Source organism: Diaphorina citri, unplaced genomic scaffold (genome assembly GCF_000475195.1).
Source record: "Diaphorina citri unplaced genomic scaffold, Diaci psyllid genome assembly version 1.1 scaffold1329, whole genome shotgun sequence".
In the NCBI taxonomy this organism is placed as follows: domain Eukaryota; kingdom Metazoa; phylum Arthropoda; class Insecta; order Hemiptera; family Psyllidae; genus Diaphorina; species Diaphorina citri.
Window position 1 is genome coordinate 16,320 of NW_007378757.1, and position 19,089 is coordinate 35,408.

A 19,089-nucleotide genomic window follows, 5' to 3' on the forward strand; every position below is an offset into this window, starting at 1 on the left:
GAAAGGGGACTGTTTAAGAGGCTGGCATTGTAGTTAAGATTTAATTTTTTGCCGGTAGCCTCGAAATCCGCGATGATGCGCAACTTACTTCAGAGAGCAAATTCGTGTATTACCATCATGCCCTTTCAGGGATGAGAGATTCATGTTCACTTGGCTGAGGAAAAACTTTGGATTTCTCGCCACAACCGGCGATTGCGAAACCCAGGCACCTCCGCGCTGATAGTCGCTGGTTTAGCCCTCACCCAAACACAGCTCAACCACAGAGCAGAGAATGGATTGATTATACTGCACCTTGTCTGCGGAATCCAGCCATATTTTCACCTTCATCAACAAACTCGCACTCTGATACTGTTGCCCCTAACTAATTACTCGAAGACTATTAATGGACGTGCAAGTTCTGCGTTAATTTTGTCTGTTAGACTCGCAAAGTATATTAATTACTCTTGAACCAGGTCCTTGGGTCTATCGCGAAACACAGTTTCTGATTAGAATAAAAATTGGCATCAACATGGCGGTCGATTTATGATGGCCTGACATCGCCAAATACTAAGATGCGTAACACAGATGACCTGTAAATAAGCCCACCTATACTAATTTATGCGAGCAGTTTGAGGTGTCCGAGGCAGCATGCCCATGTCCCGATAGTCTATGCCCTGTTCGTAGAGGACTGCCGTCATCATCACACTGGTGCAGAAAGAGGTCACATTAACATATTAGGCCGCTGGGATCAACACAATACCAGAGAAGCAACCACGTTGAAAGTATTGCAATCGAAAGCAGGAGTAATATTTTTTGTCAAGGTGGGATTCGAGAGCAAGCGCGTGTACCACGTATGCGCCAACCCGGTTACCCTGCTGTTACTTTTTGTACGTAGGTAAATTAGCTAAATTAGTATCTCACCACTTTATTCTATCTGGACATGGTTTCGAACGTGTTGTTCGCAAGTAGTATAAACTTCGGATGACTTATTACTTCCCTCTATGCATGGTTTCGCACGCAGTTGACCTAGACTAGTAGCGGTCATTGATAACCATACTTCTCGGGTTCATGAATCAATGTGACCGACCTTGAGTTGTGTGTTTTGGTTCGGAATCAGACGAGCACAGGAAGGAAGAGAGGAGGTTGAGAGTTTTATTTTTTTTTTTTTTTACTAGTTTGGTCTTACATGCCTTGGTACATATATTCTAAACGCTTTTTGATTCGGAAGAAGCAAGAGAGATTTCTGGAGATTTTAATAGGGAATTGAATCATGAGAGAAGAGAAAAAAAAATAGCTAAGAAGGAGGAGAGGGAGGAGGAGGAGAAGAGAAGAAGAAGAAGAAGAAGAAGATAAGAAGTTAAGAGGAGGATTTAGGATAAGGAGGAGGAGGAGTATAAAGGAGAAGAAGTAGGCTATATTCCGGATGATTTTGAAGGAAGAGTTTTCTATTACCATCAGTCTCGTAATATTACGTGTACCTATATTGGGTGGGGCAGGAAGTGAAGGAACTAGGAAAAATCGGAAGAAGAAAACAGGTTTTTACTTACATATAACTTACCAATAATTACCTAGGTATATTACTATCTTTACCTATTCTCATTCAGTTTTCAATCAGATGGCTAGGTATCAAGCTGAGTCCACAACAAAGGCTAAACGTAGGTATGTGGATCAAGAATGTTATACTTGGAGTGGGGACGTGTTAGATTTGGCTTCACAGGTACACTTTCCCATGTTTGTACATTGTCAATTTATAAATACCCGTCAAAAACATCAGCTTACATAGGAGATAAATAGATATAAATAAAATCAATCAAAAGATATCAATTAAATTATCAATCCTTGACAACACACGATTTGTCATAGGAAGAGGAAACATACGAGTAGAAAGTATGTAGAAAGTAACAATATGGATCGCCAGCCTAGTTAGCTTGGAGGATAGCGCGTTCTGCCTTGTAAGCGCTAGGTCGCGGGTTCGATTTCCTCCCAGGGCGGATTTTTTCCTCAACGTTCCGTTTTCGGCACAGCTGGCTTTCTCCTATCCTGCCTTCCTTTTAGCTTTTGGGACGATAGGACTTTAGAAGTTACAATTCCTTCTATCACCTCTTTTTTCTTTCAAGTAAAAATATGGCAATTATAGGTATGTATTTTTTTTTTTTTTTTTTTTTTTTTTTTTTTTTTTTTTTTGTCTAGTTTGTTTACATAATTTTAAACACTTTTTGATTCGGAAGAAGCAAAGAAGATTCTGGAGATTTTAAAGGAATTGAATCATGAGAGAAGAAGAAAAAAAAATAAGCAAGAAGGAGGATGAGGAGGAGGAGGAGGAGGAGAAGAAGAAGAAGAAGAAGAAGAAGAAGAAGAAGAAGAAGAAGAAGAAGATAAGGAGGATTAGGATAAGGAGGAGGAGGAGGAGTATAAAGGAGAAGAAGTAGGCTATATTCCGGATGATTTTGAAGGAAGAGTTTTCTATTACCATCAGTCTCGTAATATTACGTGTACCTATATTGGGTGGGGCAGGAAGTGAAGGAACTAGGAAAAATCGGAAGAAGAAAACAGGTTTTTACTTACATATAACTTACCAATAATTACCTAGGTATATTACTATCTTTACCTATTCTCATTCAGTTTTCAATCAGATGGCTAGGTATCAAGCTGAGTCCACACCAAGGGTTGAACTTATGGATCAACAATGTTACCTGGAGTGTGGACGTGTTGATCCACACAGATAGTTAGGTTTGGCCTGACAGGTACACTTTCCCGATGGTTGTAGGTTAACAGTATTTTATAGATATCCGTCAAAAATACTGCTTCCATAAGAGATAAATAAAGAAATAATCAATCAAAAGATATCTATCTATTAAATTACGAATCCTTGACAACACACGATTTGTCATAGGAAGAGGAAACATACGAGTAGAAATTATGTATAGAAAGTAACAATATGGATCGCCGCCAGCCTAGTTAGCTTGGAGGATAGCGCGTTCTGCCTTGTAAGCGCTAGGTCGCGGGTTCGATTTCCTCCCAGGGCGGATTTTATCCTCAACGTTCCGTTTTCGGCACAGCTGGCTTTCTCCTATCCTGCCTTCCTTTTAGCTTTTGGACGATAGCCTGGACTTTAGAAGTTACAATTCCTTCTATCACCTCTTTTTTTCATTCAAGTAAAAATATGGTAATTATAGGTATGTACTTACGATCGTGAATTTTCCCGAGTGTATATACATGATCCTCACCTAGGATCAACCGTCAGCATAAAATCATCCGTGCAAGTTCACTTGAAAATCAGCAATCTCACTTCGAATGAGTAATTTTCACTTTGAATTAGTAATTTTCACTAATAATCAAATAAGAAGCAATATCCAATTCACCCCACACGTATAATTATTTACATATCCGTCAATAATCGACCAATGGCTATTTGAACTAGTTATACCCCCTCATTAACCAAAGTTCATGTAGTTAGCCCTACTTGGGTAAATTTATTAGCAATAATTACCAATAGGTACCTTGGTACTATAACTTTATTGATGCCTACTTGCCTACAGGTAAAGGATTAATAAAATTATTGATTTTTTTTTCTCCACAACTCTTGAAGTAGAGACAGGTAGTTTTCTTTTCAAAAGCCGTTGTTCGAAATCACTTATTCAACTTATTTTTGCCGCAAAAACTCACGAAAAACGATCACTAAAAAAAATCAGTACAGATTAGGTCTATTAGGGTTCAGTTTAAAGGTATTTCAAAAATTTCATCCTATAATTTCAAGCTGATAAAATAATTCTAATTAAAAAGTAAGTCCCACTTTTCCTTGAAGTCGCGACACTTTCACAATCTATTGCCTTTGACATCAGATTATGTTAGTATTTCTGTGACCGTCTTACAACAGAATTAGAGGCATTTTTTACTCATTTCATTTAAAATAACGAACTGTTTACATACATTACCGATGATGAGTCAGTCAACTGATAACTGTGATAAGTGAAATGACCAGGGGCTGAGACAGGGAACTCTAATAAGTGACCAGGGGCCGAGTGATTAGGGGTGTCAGGATCGAGGCTCGTTTGAGGAGGGCTTTCACGGCCCCTTGATAACTCTGATAAAGTGAAATGATCAGGGGCTGACACAGGGGGTCAACTCAGATAAATGAAGTGACCAGGGGCCGAGGCCGATTAGGAGTGTCAGCGGGCTCGTTTAAGCGGGGCTTTCACAGCCTCTTATTCTTTAGGATATTTTGACATTGAGTCAATCAATTCGGGTGCAAATACTGCAAATTATTTTGTCGAGCATGGAAATCGATCCCGTGACCTCTTACTTGTGACTGAAACATTTGACAGCAGCTACTTACCCTTAGGTCTACAACGTCACGTCAAAGTGTTTGAGTATACTCGGAGACTGCCAAATGTTAAGTAACTCGAGTTCAAAGTTTTTTATGGCATAATTGCATAAACCTCAAGTGGGTACAATCATCTCTTTGTCCTTACCCGGATTTGAAGATTCACAAAACAGACAACACAACTGCTAATCTTACAAATCCTACAACCATATGAAACTTTACATGGCACGGGCACTCCTATGACAGACCATTTATCAGAAGGCCAAAGTTTCATCTTGTTCGTTCTTTGCAAGTTCATGGCTAAGTTCGCATCATTATCAGACAGTGGTTTCCAAACCGTTTTCCCCCATTGCGGCGGAGTTCTCAACAAGCTGTGTTGTTGTCCTGTCCGAAAACTCCGTTTTAGAACTTCAAAAAACCTGATACAGTTACACAAGAGATGAAAATCTAATTAGGCCTACATATGCAGGCATCACAAATGTACCTGTGCCTGATGCTCGCATAGAAAAACCATTGACAGAAATCCTGCTCTACAAATGAACCTCTAACTTTGAAAACTTTGACCACCTTCCTACTGCTTTATACAATTTGACTTCATTTAGAGAGCCGACCCAAAGTTGTGACTTTCGTTAGAAATGAATAGCTCATCCCTAGAGGGGATTTAGCTAATTGTATGCAATCATGACTTTTAGCTACCTACAGTATCTAAGAACATTAGGTATAAGTATAATCACAGTCCAAAAGTTGGACACCACTAGACTGCAAACTACCAAAGTACACTTGAACATTACTGACCTTGAACTTTGCACTTAACTTTCGTTAGAAATGAATAGCTCATCCCTAGAGGGGATTTAGCTAATTGTATGCAATCATGACTTTTAGCTACCTACAGTATCTAAGTACATTAGGTATAAGTATAATCACAGTCCAAAAGTTGGACACCACTAGACTGCAAACTACCAAAGTACACTTGAACATTACTGACCTTGAACTTTGCACTTTGCCGGAACAATAGGTTCTGATTGGTTGGCTGATATCTGCGTGGTGTATTGGACCATTAGGACTAGGATACTCATTGGTGCATTGAACTTGTGCCGAGGTTCGGACGCTCTTGCTTGCCATGTAGAAAGAAGGTCCCTTGTTCGATGCCCACAGTTGACACTAAGTTTGCACTCGTATTTCGATTGTAAATTTTTCGACTAGAATGATCAATGATATCTACCTACTGTTGGTACATTGAACTTGGGCAGAATCAGGAGTGTTTGTTTGACAAGGTCGCTTGTTCGATGCCTGCCATCGACAAGAAATTCGCATTCGTATTTCAAAAGGTGTTTGAGATATTTCAAAGGGTTACTTTCTGGCATTTCTAGTGTACTGTTGACCCAGCACCTGGACAGGAAGTAGGTGTCTATTTTGTCTCTTCTCGCACATCTGTTGAGGAACAATTTTTCATCTTCGTAGAGTTTAGTACACCTTTGAGACTCTTGGTCCTTACACTGAGACCAGAAAAAATCTAGGGGCATGCTATGGGGTGGAGAAAATGAGGGATATAACTACGGAATGGGCATCATGACTGTATTCTTATCTTATTGGTGGCAATTCGGATAATTTCTACAGATGATTTGTCTACTGCCCACAGTTGACACTAAGTTTGCACTCGTATTTCGATTGTAAATTTTTCGACTAGAATGATCAATGATATCTACCTACTGTTGGTATACATTGAACTTGGGCAGAATCAGGAGTGTTTGTTTGACAAGGTCGCTTGTTCGATGCCTACCATCGACAAGAAATTTGCATTCGTATTTCAAGAGGTGTGTGAGAAAGATATTTCAACGGGTTACTTTCTGACATTTCTGGTGCACTGTTGACCCAGCACCTGAACAGGAAGTAGGTGTCTATTTTGTCTCTTCTCGCACATCTGACGAGGAACAATTTTTTTTTTATCTTCGCAGAGTTTAGTACACCTTTGGGACTCTTGGCCCTTACACTTAGACCAGAAAAAATCTAGGGGCATGCTATGGGGTGGAGAAAATGAGGGATATATCTACGGAATGGGCATCATGACTATTCTTGTATTCTTATCTTATTGGTGGCAATTCGGATAATTTCTACAGATGATTTGTCTAACCAGATTCTGAGATTAGCCAACCATGAGACTTTACTTCTACCGGGACCTTTCTTGCTGTTGATTTTGCCTTACAAAATGTGTACCTAAATGTACAACCTACTCCACATTATTGGCTCAAGAAGAATTTCATAGTTGTAGGATGACTTGAGTTATGATTCCTTCACTGGAGATTTACATCAGGCAGCAATCTGGCAATCAGTATGTGTATGTAACAGGGTAACTTATATTTATATGTGTAAGATTATTTGAGTTTTAATCAGTTTTTTAAGTGCTCGTTACCGAGTAAGTAGGAGCAATTGCCTAACGGACATAATTATGTGTAGCCTAATGTTAAAAACCCAAGATTTCCTAATGTTTCAATGGGCATTCTATAATGGGCATTTCACTCTATGTCCTTGGTATTATAACATAAATATGGTTTGGTACACCTAAATGGAGATTTTACATTTTTTTCCTCTTTTTGCAAGACCAAGACATTTAATGGGGTCTTTCATTGCAATCTCCTTTCACAAGTTGATTTTTAATATTTCAATTAATTGACGAGGGTACATATATACCTCAAGTAGCCTGATGTTAACAACCCAAGATTTCCTAATGTTTCAATGGGCATTTCACTCTATGTCCTTGGTATTAAATATTGGAATATGGGTGGATACACCTAAATGGAGGAGATTTTACATTTTTTTCCTCTTTTTGCAAGACCAAGACATTTAATGGAGTCTTTCATTGCAATCTCGTTTCGCGAGTTGATTTTTAATATTTCAATCAATTGACGAGGGTAGATAATATACCTCAAGTAGCCTGATGTTAACAACCCAAGATTTCCTAATGTTTCAATGGGCATTTCACTCTATGCCCTTGGTATTAAATAACATAAATATGGGTGGATACACCTAAATGGAGGAGATTTTACATTTTTTCCCCTCTTTTTGCAAGACCAAGACATTTAATGGAGTCTTTCATTTGATGAAATCTCATGAGTCGATTTTTAACCCTAATATGTATGTAACAGGGTAACTTATATGTGTAAGATTATTTGAGTTTTAATCAGTTTTTTAAGTGCTCGTTACCGAGTAAGTAGGAGCAATGGCCTAACGGACATATGTATAGCCTAATGTTAAAAACCCAAGATTTCCTAATGTTTCAATGGGCATTCTATAATGGGCATTTCACTCTATGTCCTTGGTGTTATAACATAAATATGGTTTGGTACACCTAAATGGAGATTTTGCATTTTTTTTTTTCCTCTTTTTGCAAGACCAAGACATTTAATGGATTCTTTCATTGCAATCTCGTTTCAAGAGTTGATTTTTAATATTTCAATTAATTGACGAGGGTATACATAATATACCTCAAGTAGCCTAATGTTAACAACCCAAGATTTCCTAATGTTTCAATGGGCATTTCACTCTATGTCCTTGGTATTAAATAACATAAATATGGTTTGGTACACCTAAATGGAGGAGATTTTACATTTTTTCCCTCTTTTTGCAAGACCAAGACATTTAATGGAGTCTTTCATACCTGCCTCGGTGGTGTAGTGGTCAAGGCGCTCGCCTGGTAAACAGGAGGGCGTGGGCGCGTGGGTTCAATCCCAGCCGAGGTATGGAATTTTATCCTCATATAATTTGAGAATTTGACCACAATAATAGTAGTAGCCTACTGCTGGAGTAAAGGGACTTTTCAGTCCTAGGCGAGCAGTATAAATAAGCACTATTAGCAGTATAAATAAGCACGAGCAGTATAAATAAGCACAGTATAAATAAGCACGATTATTATTATTATTATTAGATGAAATCTCATGAGTCGATTTTTAACCCTAATAGAAGGGTAGACGTGAGGTCACGTGAGTAAATTTTACTCACACCTAGTTAGTTTTCATGATAATTCTATTTTGTAAATAATAAAAAATATTTTTTTGAAACTTGAAACATAATATCTATTACATATTCTGCATCTTATAGTCGCAAAAAATTGCTCTTTTTAAATGAGTGAACATTACGCGTACCTAAAAAAACAGTCTCCCTTTCTAGGGTTAATTAACTGAACAAGGTAGATATCAGCTAAAAGCTAGGTTTAAGAATGATTGGAGCCTGTCCGGGTGTAGTCTCCAAGCATGGTCGGAGATTAACAAACCCCTCAACATGAGAGTGTAGACTTGAGGGTCAAACTTCTCTGGTTATTAACTTACCTATTACTTACTTAGGTATAGGAGATGGGAGTAACTAGTAAGTAAATGACTTTTATGTTGTGATATTATGCGGTTTAAAGCAAAGATCGTGTAAGTTGTGATAGGTGAGAGCATGTCACAATTTCTGTGGTGAGTCTCAAGGTCTTGAACTCAGATAATCTTACAGAGGTAAAAGGCATGTTGGCACTAATCACTGTCTACACAGTTACTCGTACTTCAAATAGTCAACAGCCACTCAACTTCAGGCTTTTAATCAATGCAGATTAAAAGCCTGAAGTCAGCCTAGTTATATTAGCGTGGAAGGTATACCACGTCTGCCTTGTAAGCACTAGGTAGCAGGTTTGATTCGTGCCCGGGGCGGATATTATCTTGATGGGATAAGGTTCGTTCTCGGAACGGCTTCCTTTCTCCTATCCTGTCTTCCCTCTATGAGAGCATGTCACAATTTCTGTGGTGAGTCTCAAGGTCTTGAACTCAGATAATCTTACAGAGGTAAAAGGCATGTTGGCACTAATCAGCTAATCACTGTCTATGTGTACATGGTTACTTCAAATACCTAGTCAACAGTCACTCAACTATCCATCGATGCAGATTAAAAACCTGAGATCCAGCCTAGTTAGTTTGGTTGGTAGCGCGTCTGCCCTGTAAGCAATAGTTTGCGGGTTTGATTCTCGCCCGGGTCGGATTTTCTCCTGAAGTTGTAAGTTCGTTCGCGGAACGGCTGATCGCTTTTTCCTATCCTGTCTTCCCTCTCTCTTCGATTTCGGGACGATAAGACCTTAGCAGTTACAGTTCCCTCTATCAAACCTCTTTTTTATAGTCAAGCAAAACCATCTCAATCGGCGCGGCGGTCAATATGAGGCAAAAACCTTCTCAATGGACGGTGCTTGAAAGATTTTTGCCATTGGATTGATACGGTCATGGATCATGCTATAATGCAAGCATGCTTCACTACAGCATGTTTCATGTTGCCTTAGTATTTGCGCCTTTACTTTCAAGTACCTATGCTTGGCCGGCTTGGCGTACTTGCTTTTAAGTAGAACTTAACTTACCAAGTACTACTTACGCAGTCCATGTACATTTTATACTCATGTTAATGTTTATTTTATGTCGAATAATTTTATGTTTAATGTTGAGTAATTCGTGTGTTTTATAATGTTGTGATAAAAATATATCGGTCTCAAAGACCGAGATTTCTGAACAATTTTTAGAATTTTACGAGAGCATGTTTTATATATTCTTTAGATTTTGTTACTTTACTTAACCATATCTACAATTAAGGAGCTGGGTGCAAAAAGGGCAATAAATGAAAATCATCAAACTGAGATATTTAACTTTAAAGTTTTCAATTTTTCATCTAAATCCTTGAAAAGTAGGTAGGTATGTTTACAAAAAACGCTGTAACTCATCGAAAAAAAAAGTTATCACTGCAGTTCAAACGCTGGAAGATAGAGCGCGCCACGTTCTATTCAAAAAACCGTTTTACGCAAAAAGGGCAAAAACTCCATACCTATTTCCCTTTTTGCACCCAGCTCCTCAATTAAAGTATGCATACCAACGTGGACGATGTTAATTTTTCGTGAAAAACAAAGTCTTAATGCCCGAGAACACAGTCCCAGTTTTAAAGTTAAACTTTATCCAAGTTAAACCATTCGATTTTAGCAATTTAACTTCTTTAAGCAACGTGATTATTGGTTGATTTTAAACTTTTAGCCAATCAGATTGTTTTATGCAATGGTTTAACACTGAAACAAAGTTCCAACTCACATCTTCGATTTCGGGACGATAAGACCTTAGCAGTTACAGTTCCCTCTATCAAACCTCTTTTTTATAGTCAAGCACAAAGTACCATTCAGAAAGTCCCCGGGTTTGATTCACACCAGACAAAACTAAGCATTGTTCTACGGCATTTTTTTTTTTCAATGCAACGTCCTTACATTCTGGGATGGACCGAGGACCTAAAGCCCCAGACTTTAGCGAGATCTGAACTTATAATGGAAGTTGGGCTTTAAATGGGAAGTACCTACCTAGTAAATACTAAGGTATATACCTATTGGTTCATCTCGCACACATCTGAAGCTACAGACTGAGCAATCTGGGCATGCTACGACACAGACGAAGGTTGAATGAGACAAATCCAGCAGAGTTCCAGGCTGAGTTCAGTCTTAGTGATAATCCCAAGTATCATGATGGTGTCTGGTGTCCTCTCACAAGTGACCTCAAAGAGGATTTCTCCAGGATGAAATGTCCCATGGCAAGGCGAGGGATATGGTCCAGTCAGAATGGCAAGTCCTCAGGAGAACGCAGGATATTTATCAACCAGTTCAACATGAGCATGACACAGTTTGGTTTCGTAGGTCTCATGCTACTCTATCCTGATAAGTTTGGTGCTTGCAACGCAACAGATGAGGAGTTGGAGGCATTCGCACACCTGTGGAAAGCCATCGGCTACTACCTGGGTATTAAAGACAAGTACAACTTCTGCAAGGGTGACCTGAAGGAGATACGTGAATAGCTCATCCCTAGAGGGGATTTAGCTAATTGTATGCAATCATGACTTTTAGCTACCTACAGTATCTAAGAACATTAGGTATAACTGTATAAGTATAATCACAGTCCAAAAGTTGGACACCACTAGACTGCAAACTACCAAAGTACACTTGAACATTACTGACCTTGAACTTTGCACTTTGCCGGAACAATAGGTTCTGATTGGTTGGCTGATATCTGCTTGGTGTATTGGACCATTAGGACTAGGACACTCATTGGTGCATTGAACTTGTGCCGAGGTTCGGACGCTCTTGCTTGCCATGTAGAAAGAAGGTCCCTTGTTCGATGCCCACAGTTCACACTAAGTTTGCACTCGTATTTCGATTGTAAATTTTTCGACTAGAATTATCAATGATATCTATGTACCTACTGTTGGTACATTGAACTTGGGCAGAATCAGGAGTGTTTGTTTGACAAGGTCGCTTGATCGATGCCTACCATCGAAAAGAAATTTGCATTCGTATTTCAAGAGGTGTGTGAGAGAGATATTTCAACGGGTTACTTTCTGACATTTTTGGTGTACTGTTGACCCAGCACCTGAACAGGAAGTAGGTGTCTATTTTGTCTCTTCTTGCACATCTGATGAGGAACATTTTTTTTTATCATCGTAGAGTCTAGCACACCTTTGAGACTCTTGGTCCTTACACTGAGACCAGAAAAAATCTAGGGGCATGCTATGGGGTGGAGAAAATGAGGAACATACTACGGAATGGGCATTATGACTATTCTTGTTTCGATTGTAAATTTTTCGACTAGAATGATCAATGATATCTACCTACTGTTGGTACATTGAACTTGGGCAGAATCAGGAGTGTTTGTATGACAAGGTCGCTTGATCGATGCCTACCATCGACACAAGAATTTTGCATTCGTATTTCAAAAGGTGTTTGAGATATTTCAAAGGGTTACTTTCTGACACATCTTGTGTACTGTTGACCCAGCACCTGAACAGGAAGTAGGTGTCTATTTTGTCTCTTCTCGCGCATCTGATGAGGAACAATTTTTTTATCATCGTAGAGTCTAGCACACCTTTGAGACTCTTGGCCCTTACACTTAGACCAGAAAAAATCTAGGGGCATGCTATGGGGTGGAGAAAATGAGGGATATATCTACGGAATGGGCATCATGACTATTCTTGTATTCTTATCTTATTGGTGGCAATTCGGATAATTTCTACAGATGATTTGTCTAACCATCAGATTCTGAGATTAGCCAACCATGAGACTTTTCTTCTACCGGGACCTTTCTTGCTGTTGATTTTGCCTTACCTAAATGTACAACCTACTCCACATTATTGGCTCAAGAAGAATTTCATAGTTGTAGGATGACTTGAATTATGAGAGGCGCAAAAACTCACGAAAAACGATCACTAAAAAAATCAGTACAGATTAGTTCTATTAGTGTTCAGTTTAAAGGTATTTCAAAAATTTCATTCTATAATTTCAAGCTGATAAAATAATTCTAATTAAAAAGTAAGTCCCACTTTTCCTTGAAGTCGCGACACTTTCACAATCTATTGCCTTTGACATCAGATTATGTTAGTATTTCTGTGACCGTCTTACAACAGAATTAGAGGCATTTTTTACTCGTTTCATTTAAAATAACGAACTGTTTACATACATTACCGATGATGAGTCAGTCAACTGATAACTGTGATAAGTGAAATGACCAGGGTCTGAGACAAGGAACTCTGATAAGTGACCAGGGGCCGAGTGATTAGGGGTGTCAGGATCGAGGCTCGTTTGAGGAGGGCTTTCACGGCCCCTTGATGACTCTGATAAAGTGAAATGATCAGGGGCTGACACAGAGGGTCATCTCTGATAAATGAAGTGACCAGGGGCCGAGTGATTAGGAGTGTCAGCGGGCTCGTTTAAGCGGGGCTTTCACAGCCTCTTATTCTTTAGGATATTTTGACATTTTGGCAATCAATTCAGGTGCAAATAGGTACTGCAAATTATTTTGTCGAGCATGGAAATCGATCCCGTGGTCTCTTACTTGTGACTCCAACATTTGACAGCAGCTACTTACCCTTAGGTCTACAATGTCACGTCAAAGTGTTTGAGTATACTCGGAGACTGCCAAATGTTAAGTAACTCGAGTTCAAAGTTTTTTATGGCATAATTGCATAAACCTCAAGTGGGTACAATCATCTCTTGGTCCTTATCCGGATTTGAAGATTCACAAAACAGACAACACAACTGCTAATCTTGCAAATCCTACAATCAAATGAAACTTTACATGGCACGGGCACTCCTATGACAGACCATTTATCAGAAGGCCAAAGTTTCATCTTGTTCGTTATTTGCAAGTTCATGGCTAAGTTCGCATCATTATCAGACAGTGGTTTCCAAACCGTTTTCCCCCATTGCGGCGAAATTCTCAACAAGCTGTGTTGTTGTCCTGTCTGAAAACTCCGTTTTAGAACTTCAAAAAACCTGATACAGTTACACATGCACAGAAAAACCATTGACAGAAATCCTGCTCTACAAATAAACCTCTAACTTTGAAAACTTTGACCACCTTCCTACTGCTTTATACTGTACGCACCTACGTAGTAGGTACCTAACTTTACGGTCCTAGGTACCTACTTGGAGATATTGTCTAGCACCCTAATTCACATGAAGGTGGACATGTACCTAACTACCTACTTATTACCTATACTCATGGGAAATGATTATGTACAATGATATCTAATCATAGGTATCTTACTGGCTTATTTTCATGTTAAATTTCCCTCTTCGGTTTCAGATTGTAAACCATGCCACCCAACATAGAAGCCGTGGATCAGACTAGGATTAATATAGAAACAGATGAGAACGAGAGAAGGACAAGATACGAGAAAGCCAGTCGTTCCGAGAACGAAGCCTATCTGTTTAGAATAAAGTTCGCCCCGGGCGAGAATCGAACCTCGAAGCAAACTAGGCTGGCCAGAACGAGATTTTCTCAAAGCAAAATGTGACGCAGATCTGTAGATGCGTCGGAAGCTGGAAGTTTCCTAGAATCTGTAAATTGATTGGGGATTTCCTATGATCTACACACACCTCATGCCTCATGTACATATTGAGATAGTTAGGTATATACTCGTATATCTACCTGCATAGATTGGCATTCTCTGGATAAGTCATTTCATTGGAAAATATTTAGGTAGGTATAGTTACAAGGAAGGAGCCCCTATATTCCTATATTATGTTTAGGTAGGTATCTAATACATATTTTATTATGTGGGTAGGTACCTACTCGTACGAGGATGTGTGAATTAGTTGCTAAACAGAATGTGATTTTAAGTGCGTAATGGTAATGGAGCAGTTGCAAATGGGTAAGAATTATAAATAAATGGTAGATTCCTATGTAAAGAGTTGGGAAAAATCCAAATCTGAGGTCAAAACTCCGAAAAAATAAATGTAAAAGGTCTTAAATTCAATAAAATTGTTATTTTCCGTTCTAATGGAAGAGTTCGAAGATGTTTTTTTCTTTCTTGTAATCACGTAGTTCGTTGTGTTATGAAAATATTTGCAAATCCCAATCATGCCATTTTACTGAGCTATGCCATTTACGGAGAACTGGCACATGGTTTGATGCAAGTTCGGAGCAGAAAACTAGATCAGTCCAAATACGACTAGTAGGTATGCGATTCTCAGGGTTGTATTACGCAGATTTTGCGTTAGGCCTTTCGCACGATGGACGATTGGACGAGTAGTCACGCGACCTTTAGTAGCGCGTAGTCGAGTCGGCTGCAAAACCAACTCTATAAAAAATGTATGTACCTAGGTATAGGGATAGTTATACAATCTATACATAGAAATCACTAGGGAAGACCTAGTTGAATTACAATTTCACAATGTTTACTTAATCATGGTTTTTCAATCGACGAGTTTTCCTTCCTCCATATAAAGTACCTACCTAGAAAATATGTACCTACTCGTACCTAGATAAGGTACCTATGTATATATAGGAAATATGCGGAAGCTACCTACCTACATGAAATATGTATATGTACGCACCTACGTAGTAGGTACCTAACTTTACGGTCCTAGGTACCTACTTGGAGATATTGTCTAGCACCCTAATTCACATGAAGGTGGACATGTACCTAACTACCTACTTATTACCTATACTCATGGGAAATGATTATGTACAATGATATTGCTTGATAGGCAAGTATAGGTATCTTACTGGCTCTTTTTCATGTTAAATTTTCTTCTTCGGTTTCAGATTGTAAACCATGCCACCCAACATAGAAGCCGTGGATCAGACTAGGATTAATATAGAAACAGATGAGAACGGTAACGATCCAGTCACCAATGTGAAGACAGCAATCATCACTAATGATAACAGTCATGATAAAGATAAACTGGATAGGGATGACCTACCACAAGACTTGAAAGAGTATCTAGGAGCCTTGGACGAACATCTGCCTAATGACTACATGGTCCCTATTGACATCAAACCAACCTGGCTCAACATAGAGAAGTGTAAGCAAGGCCAGAAGTTTGCCCAGCAATACTACTTTGGTCTGAACTACGCTGAAATGATTTCCCTCTATTTGTTGTTCCTAGACCATGAGAACCTCGGGGTTCTTATCTACACACAGAAGTCTCATACGCCGTACAAAGCGTTCCAGAGATACCTTAGCACAGTGCTTAGAGTGAAGAGCTGGTTTGATACAGAGTTCTGGAATCCAAACGAGTTGGGTTACAAGAATTTGAAAATCGTCCGCGCCATGCATTTGAATGTGAGTAAGAAACTGAATGAGACAAATCCAGCAGAGTTCCAGGCTGAGTTCAGTCTTAGTGATAATCCCAAGTATCATGATGGTGTCTGGTGTCCTCTCACCAGTGACCTCAAGGAGGATTTCTCCAGGATGAAATGTCCCATGGCAAGGCGAGGGATATGGTCCAGTCAGAATGGCAAGTCCTCCGGAGAACGCAGGATATTTATCAACCAGTTCAACATGAGCATGACACAGTTTGGTTTCGTAGGTCTCATGCTTCTCTATCCTGATAAGTTCGGTTGAAATGTCCCATGGCAAGGCGAGGGATATGGTCCAGTCAGAATGGCAAGGCCTCAGGAGAACGCAGGATATTTATCAACCAGTTCAACATGAGCATGACACAGTTTGGTTTTGTAGGTCTCATGCTTCTCTATCCTGATAAGTTTGGTGCTTGTAACGCAACAGATGAGGAGTTGGAGGCATTCGCACACCTGTGGAAAGCCATTGGCTACTACCTGGGTATTAAAGACAAGTACAACTTCTGCAAGGGTGACCTGAAGGAGATACATGAAATGTCCCATGGCAAGGCGAGGGATATGGTCCAGTCAGAATGGCAAGGCCTCAGGAGAACGCAGGATATTTATCAACCAGTTCAATATGAGCATGACACAGTTTGGTTTCGTAGGTCTCATGCTACTCTATCCTGATAAGTTCGGTGCTTGTAGGAGATACAACAGCGGTGTAGCAATGTCCTCGCCTACTGGATCAAACCCAACCTGACAGACATTACGCAGGACTGGGAGCATATGTCACGCTGCATGACGGAAGGTGTTAGTTACTATGTTCCTGGCGTCAACTTTGAATCCTCGTTCAAATACCTGTGCTGGATTCTAGACATTGAAACGCCCAAGTTAGATTCCAAGATGACTGTTGTACAAAGTTGGACATTCTACACCAACAAGTTAGTCATGTGTTATCTCACCAAGGTACCTTTCATATTGGACTTCCTTAACTGGACGGTAAGGGTTGCCTTGAATCCTCGTTCAAATATCTGTGTTGGATTCTAGACATTGAAACGCCCAAGTTAGATTCCAAGATGACTGTTGTACAAAGTTGGACTTTCTACACCAACAAGTTAGTCATGTGTTATCTCACCAAGGTACCTTTCATATTGGACTTCCTCAACTGGACAGTGAGAGTGGCGATTAAGAAAGCCACTAAGAATGATGCGGACAAACTGGCCAAACTACAGAAGAAGACTTATAGCTTTCAGAATGAATCATCCAGGTTATGATCTTAGAAGAATAACAACTAGGAGGTGAATTCTAATCCTTTTTCGTCAGGGAGGGAGGTATGCACCTGCGTAGGTACTTCATATAAAGAACCATCTACTTATTCTACTTCATATTCAAGCAATGAATTTTCCCTCTTTGAAACCAAGCCTTCCTGAAATACTTTGTAATTGATCAAAACAACTAGGAGGTGAATTCTAATCCTTTTTCGTCAGGGAGGGAGGTATGCACCTGCGTAGGTACTTCATATAAAGAACCATCTACTTAATATTCAAGCAATGAATTTTCCCTCTTTGAAACCAAGCCTTCCTGAAATACTTTGTAATTGATCAAAACAATAGAGCCACTAAGAATGATGCGGACAAACTGGCCAAACTACAGAAGAAGACTTATAGCTTTCAGAATGAATCCTCCAGGTTATGATCTTAGGAGAATAACAACTAGGAGGTGAATTCTAATCCTTTTTCGTCAGGGAGGGAGGTATGCACCTGCGTAGGTACTTGATATAAAGAACCATCTACTTAATATTCAAGCAATGAATTTTCCCTCTTTGAAACCAAGCCTTCCTGAAATACTTTGTAATTGCATGATCAAAACAATAGTATCATAATACCCATATTTGGCAGATATCAAATAATATTTACTGATTAAAATACTAATCGATAGTATAATTTCTTGATCAAACACAATACCAAACTGTGAACCACGATTCATCAAAACTAATTAGGTACACTGTTCATTTCTTTTGTTAATCGAACAATAATTAAACGTGAATAGAGTTTTCACGATACCCAAGTACCTACCTACTTAATATCTATTTATCTATATACTTAAGTAGCTACTTAATATCTATTTATATACTTAAGTAGCTACATAATATCTATTTATACCTATACCTACCTAGATTCAGGTTTTTCTGCCCTTGGACTCATTGGCAAGTATTCGAATATGTTTCATTGTTCAAACCAACTTACTTTCAGTATTCTTTTTTTATGTTTATTATATATTGTTTAGATTTATTTATTAAATTATTATTATTTATATTTAGTCGGATAGTGTGTAAGTTAATCAAGGCGCAATTACAAGGAGGCAACATGCAGTATGTTGCACTGAAGTAGGTATGCTTCAAAACCATCTCAATCGGCGCGGCGGTCAATATGAGGCAAAAACCTTCTCAATGGACGGTGCTTGAAAGATTTTTGCCATTGGATTGATATGGTCATGGATTATGCTATAATGCAAGCATGCTTCACTACAGCATGTTTCATGTTGCCTTAATATTTGCGCCTTTACTTTCAAGTACCTATGCTTGGCCGGCTTGGCGTACTTGCTTTTAGGTAGAACTTACCAAGTACTACTTACGCAGTCCATGTACATTTTATACTCATGTTAATATATTGATAGATTCTGACGTGACTTTGTGAAGATTCATCTTGAAAAGAAGAACACAAATAGCTTTTACTCTTCACACAACTCATGTTAATGTTTATTTTATGTCGAATAATTTATGTGTTTAATGTTGAGTAATTCGTGTGTTTTATAATGTTGTGATAAAAATATATCGGTCTCAAAGACCGAGATTTCTGAACAATTTTTACAATTTTACGAGAGCATGTTTTATATATTCTTTAGATTCTGTTACTTTACTTAACTATATCTACAATTGAGGAGCTGGGTGCAAAAAGGGCAATAAATGAAAATCATCAAACTGAGATATATTATTTAACTTTAAGGTTTTCAATTTTTCATCTAAATCCTTGAAAAGTATGTTTACAAAAAACGCTGTAACTCATCGAAAAAAAAGTTATCACTGCAGTTCAAACGCTGGAAGATAGAGCGCGCCACGTTCTATTCTATTCCTAATGTCCTATTCCTGCTATTACTCTTTTAGCCTATTTAGCTATTTACTAT

At 38.8% G+C, this 19,089-nt stretch overlaps 1 protein-coding gene across 4 annotated transcripts in view; it reads left to right on the forward strand.

The window, feature by feature from the left end:
• Positions 1 to 18,545, forward strand: part of LOC103515384 — a 31,931-nt gene extending 13,386 nt beyond the window's left edge. Inside the window, exons 3-7 of one of the 4 annotated variants that reach the window (XM_026828097.1) lie at positions 15,388 to 16,056; positions 16,206 to 16,453; positions 16,619 to 16,760; positions 16,934 to 17,098; positions 17,520 to 18,545. In XM_026828097.1, the coding sequence (XP_026683898.1) occupies positions 15,398 to 16,056; positions 16,206 to 16,453; positions 16,619 to 16,760; positions 16,934 to 17,098; positions 17,520 to 17,601 (1,296 nt within the window). In that variant the 5' untranslated portion in view covers positions 15,388 to 15,397 and the 3' untranslated portion in view covers positions 17,602 to 18,545. The other 3 variants (XM_026828095.1, XM_026828096.1, XM_026828094.1) reach the window with 3 other exon arrangements.
• Positions 18,546 to 19,089: the final 544 nt, after the last annotated feature.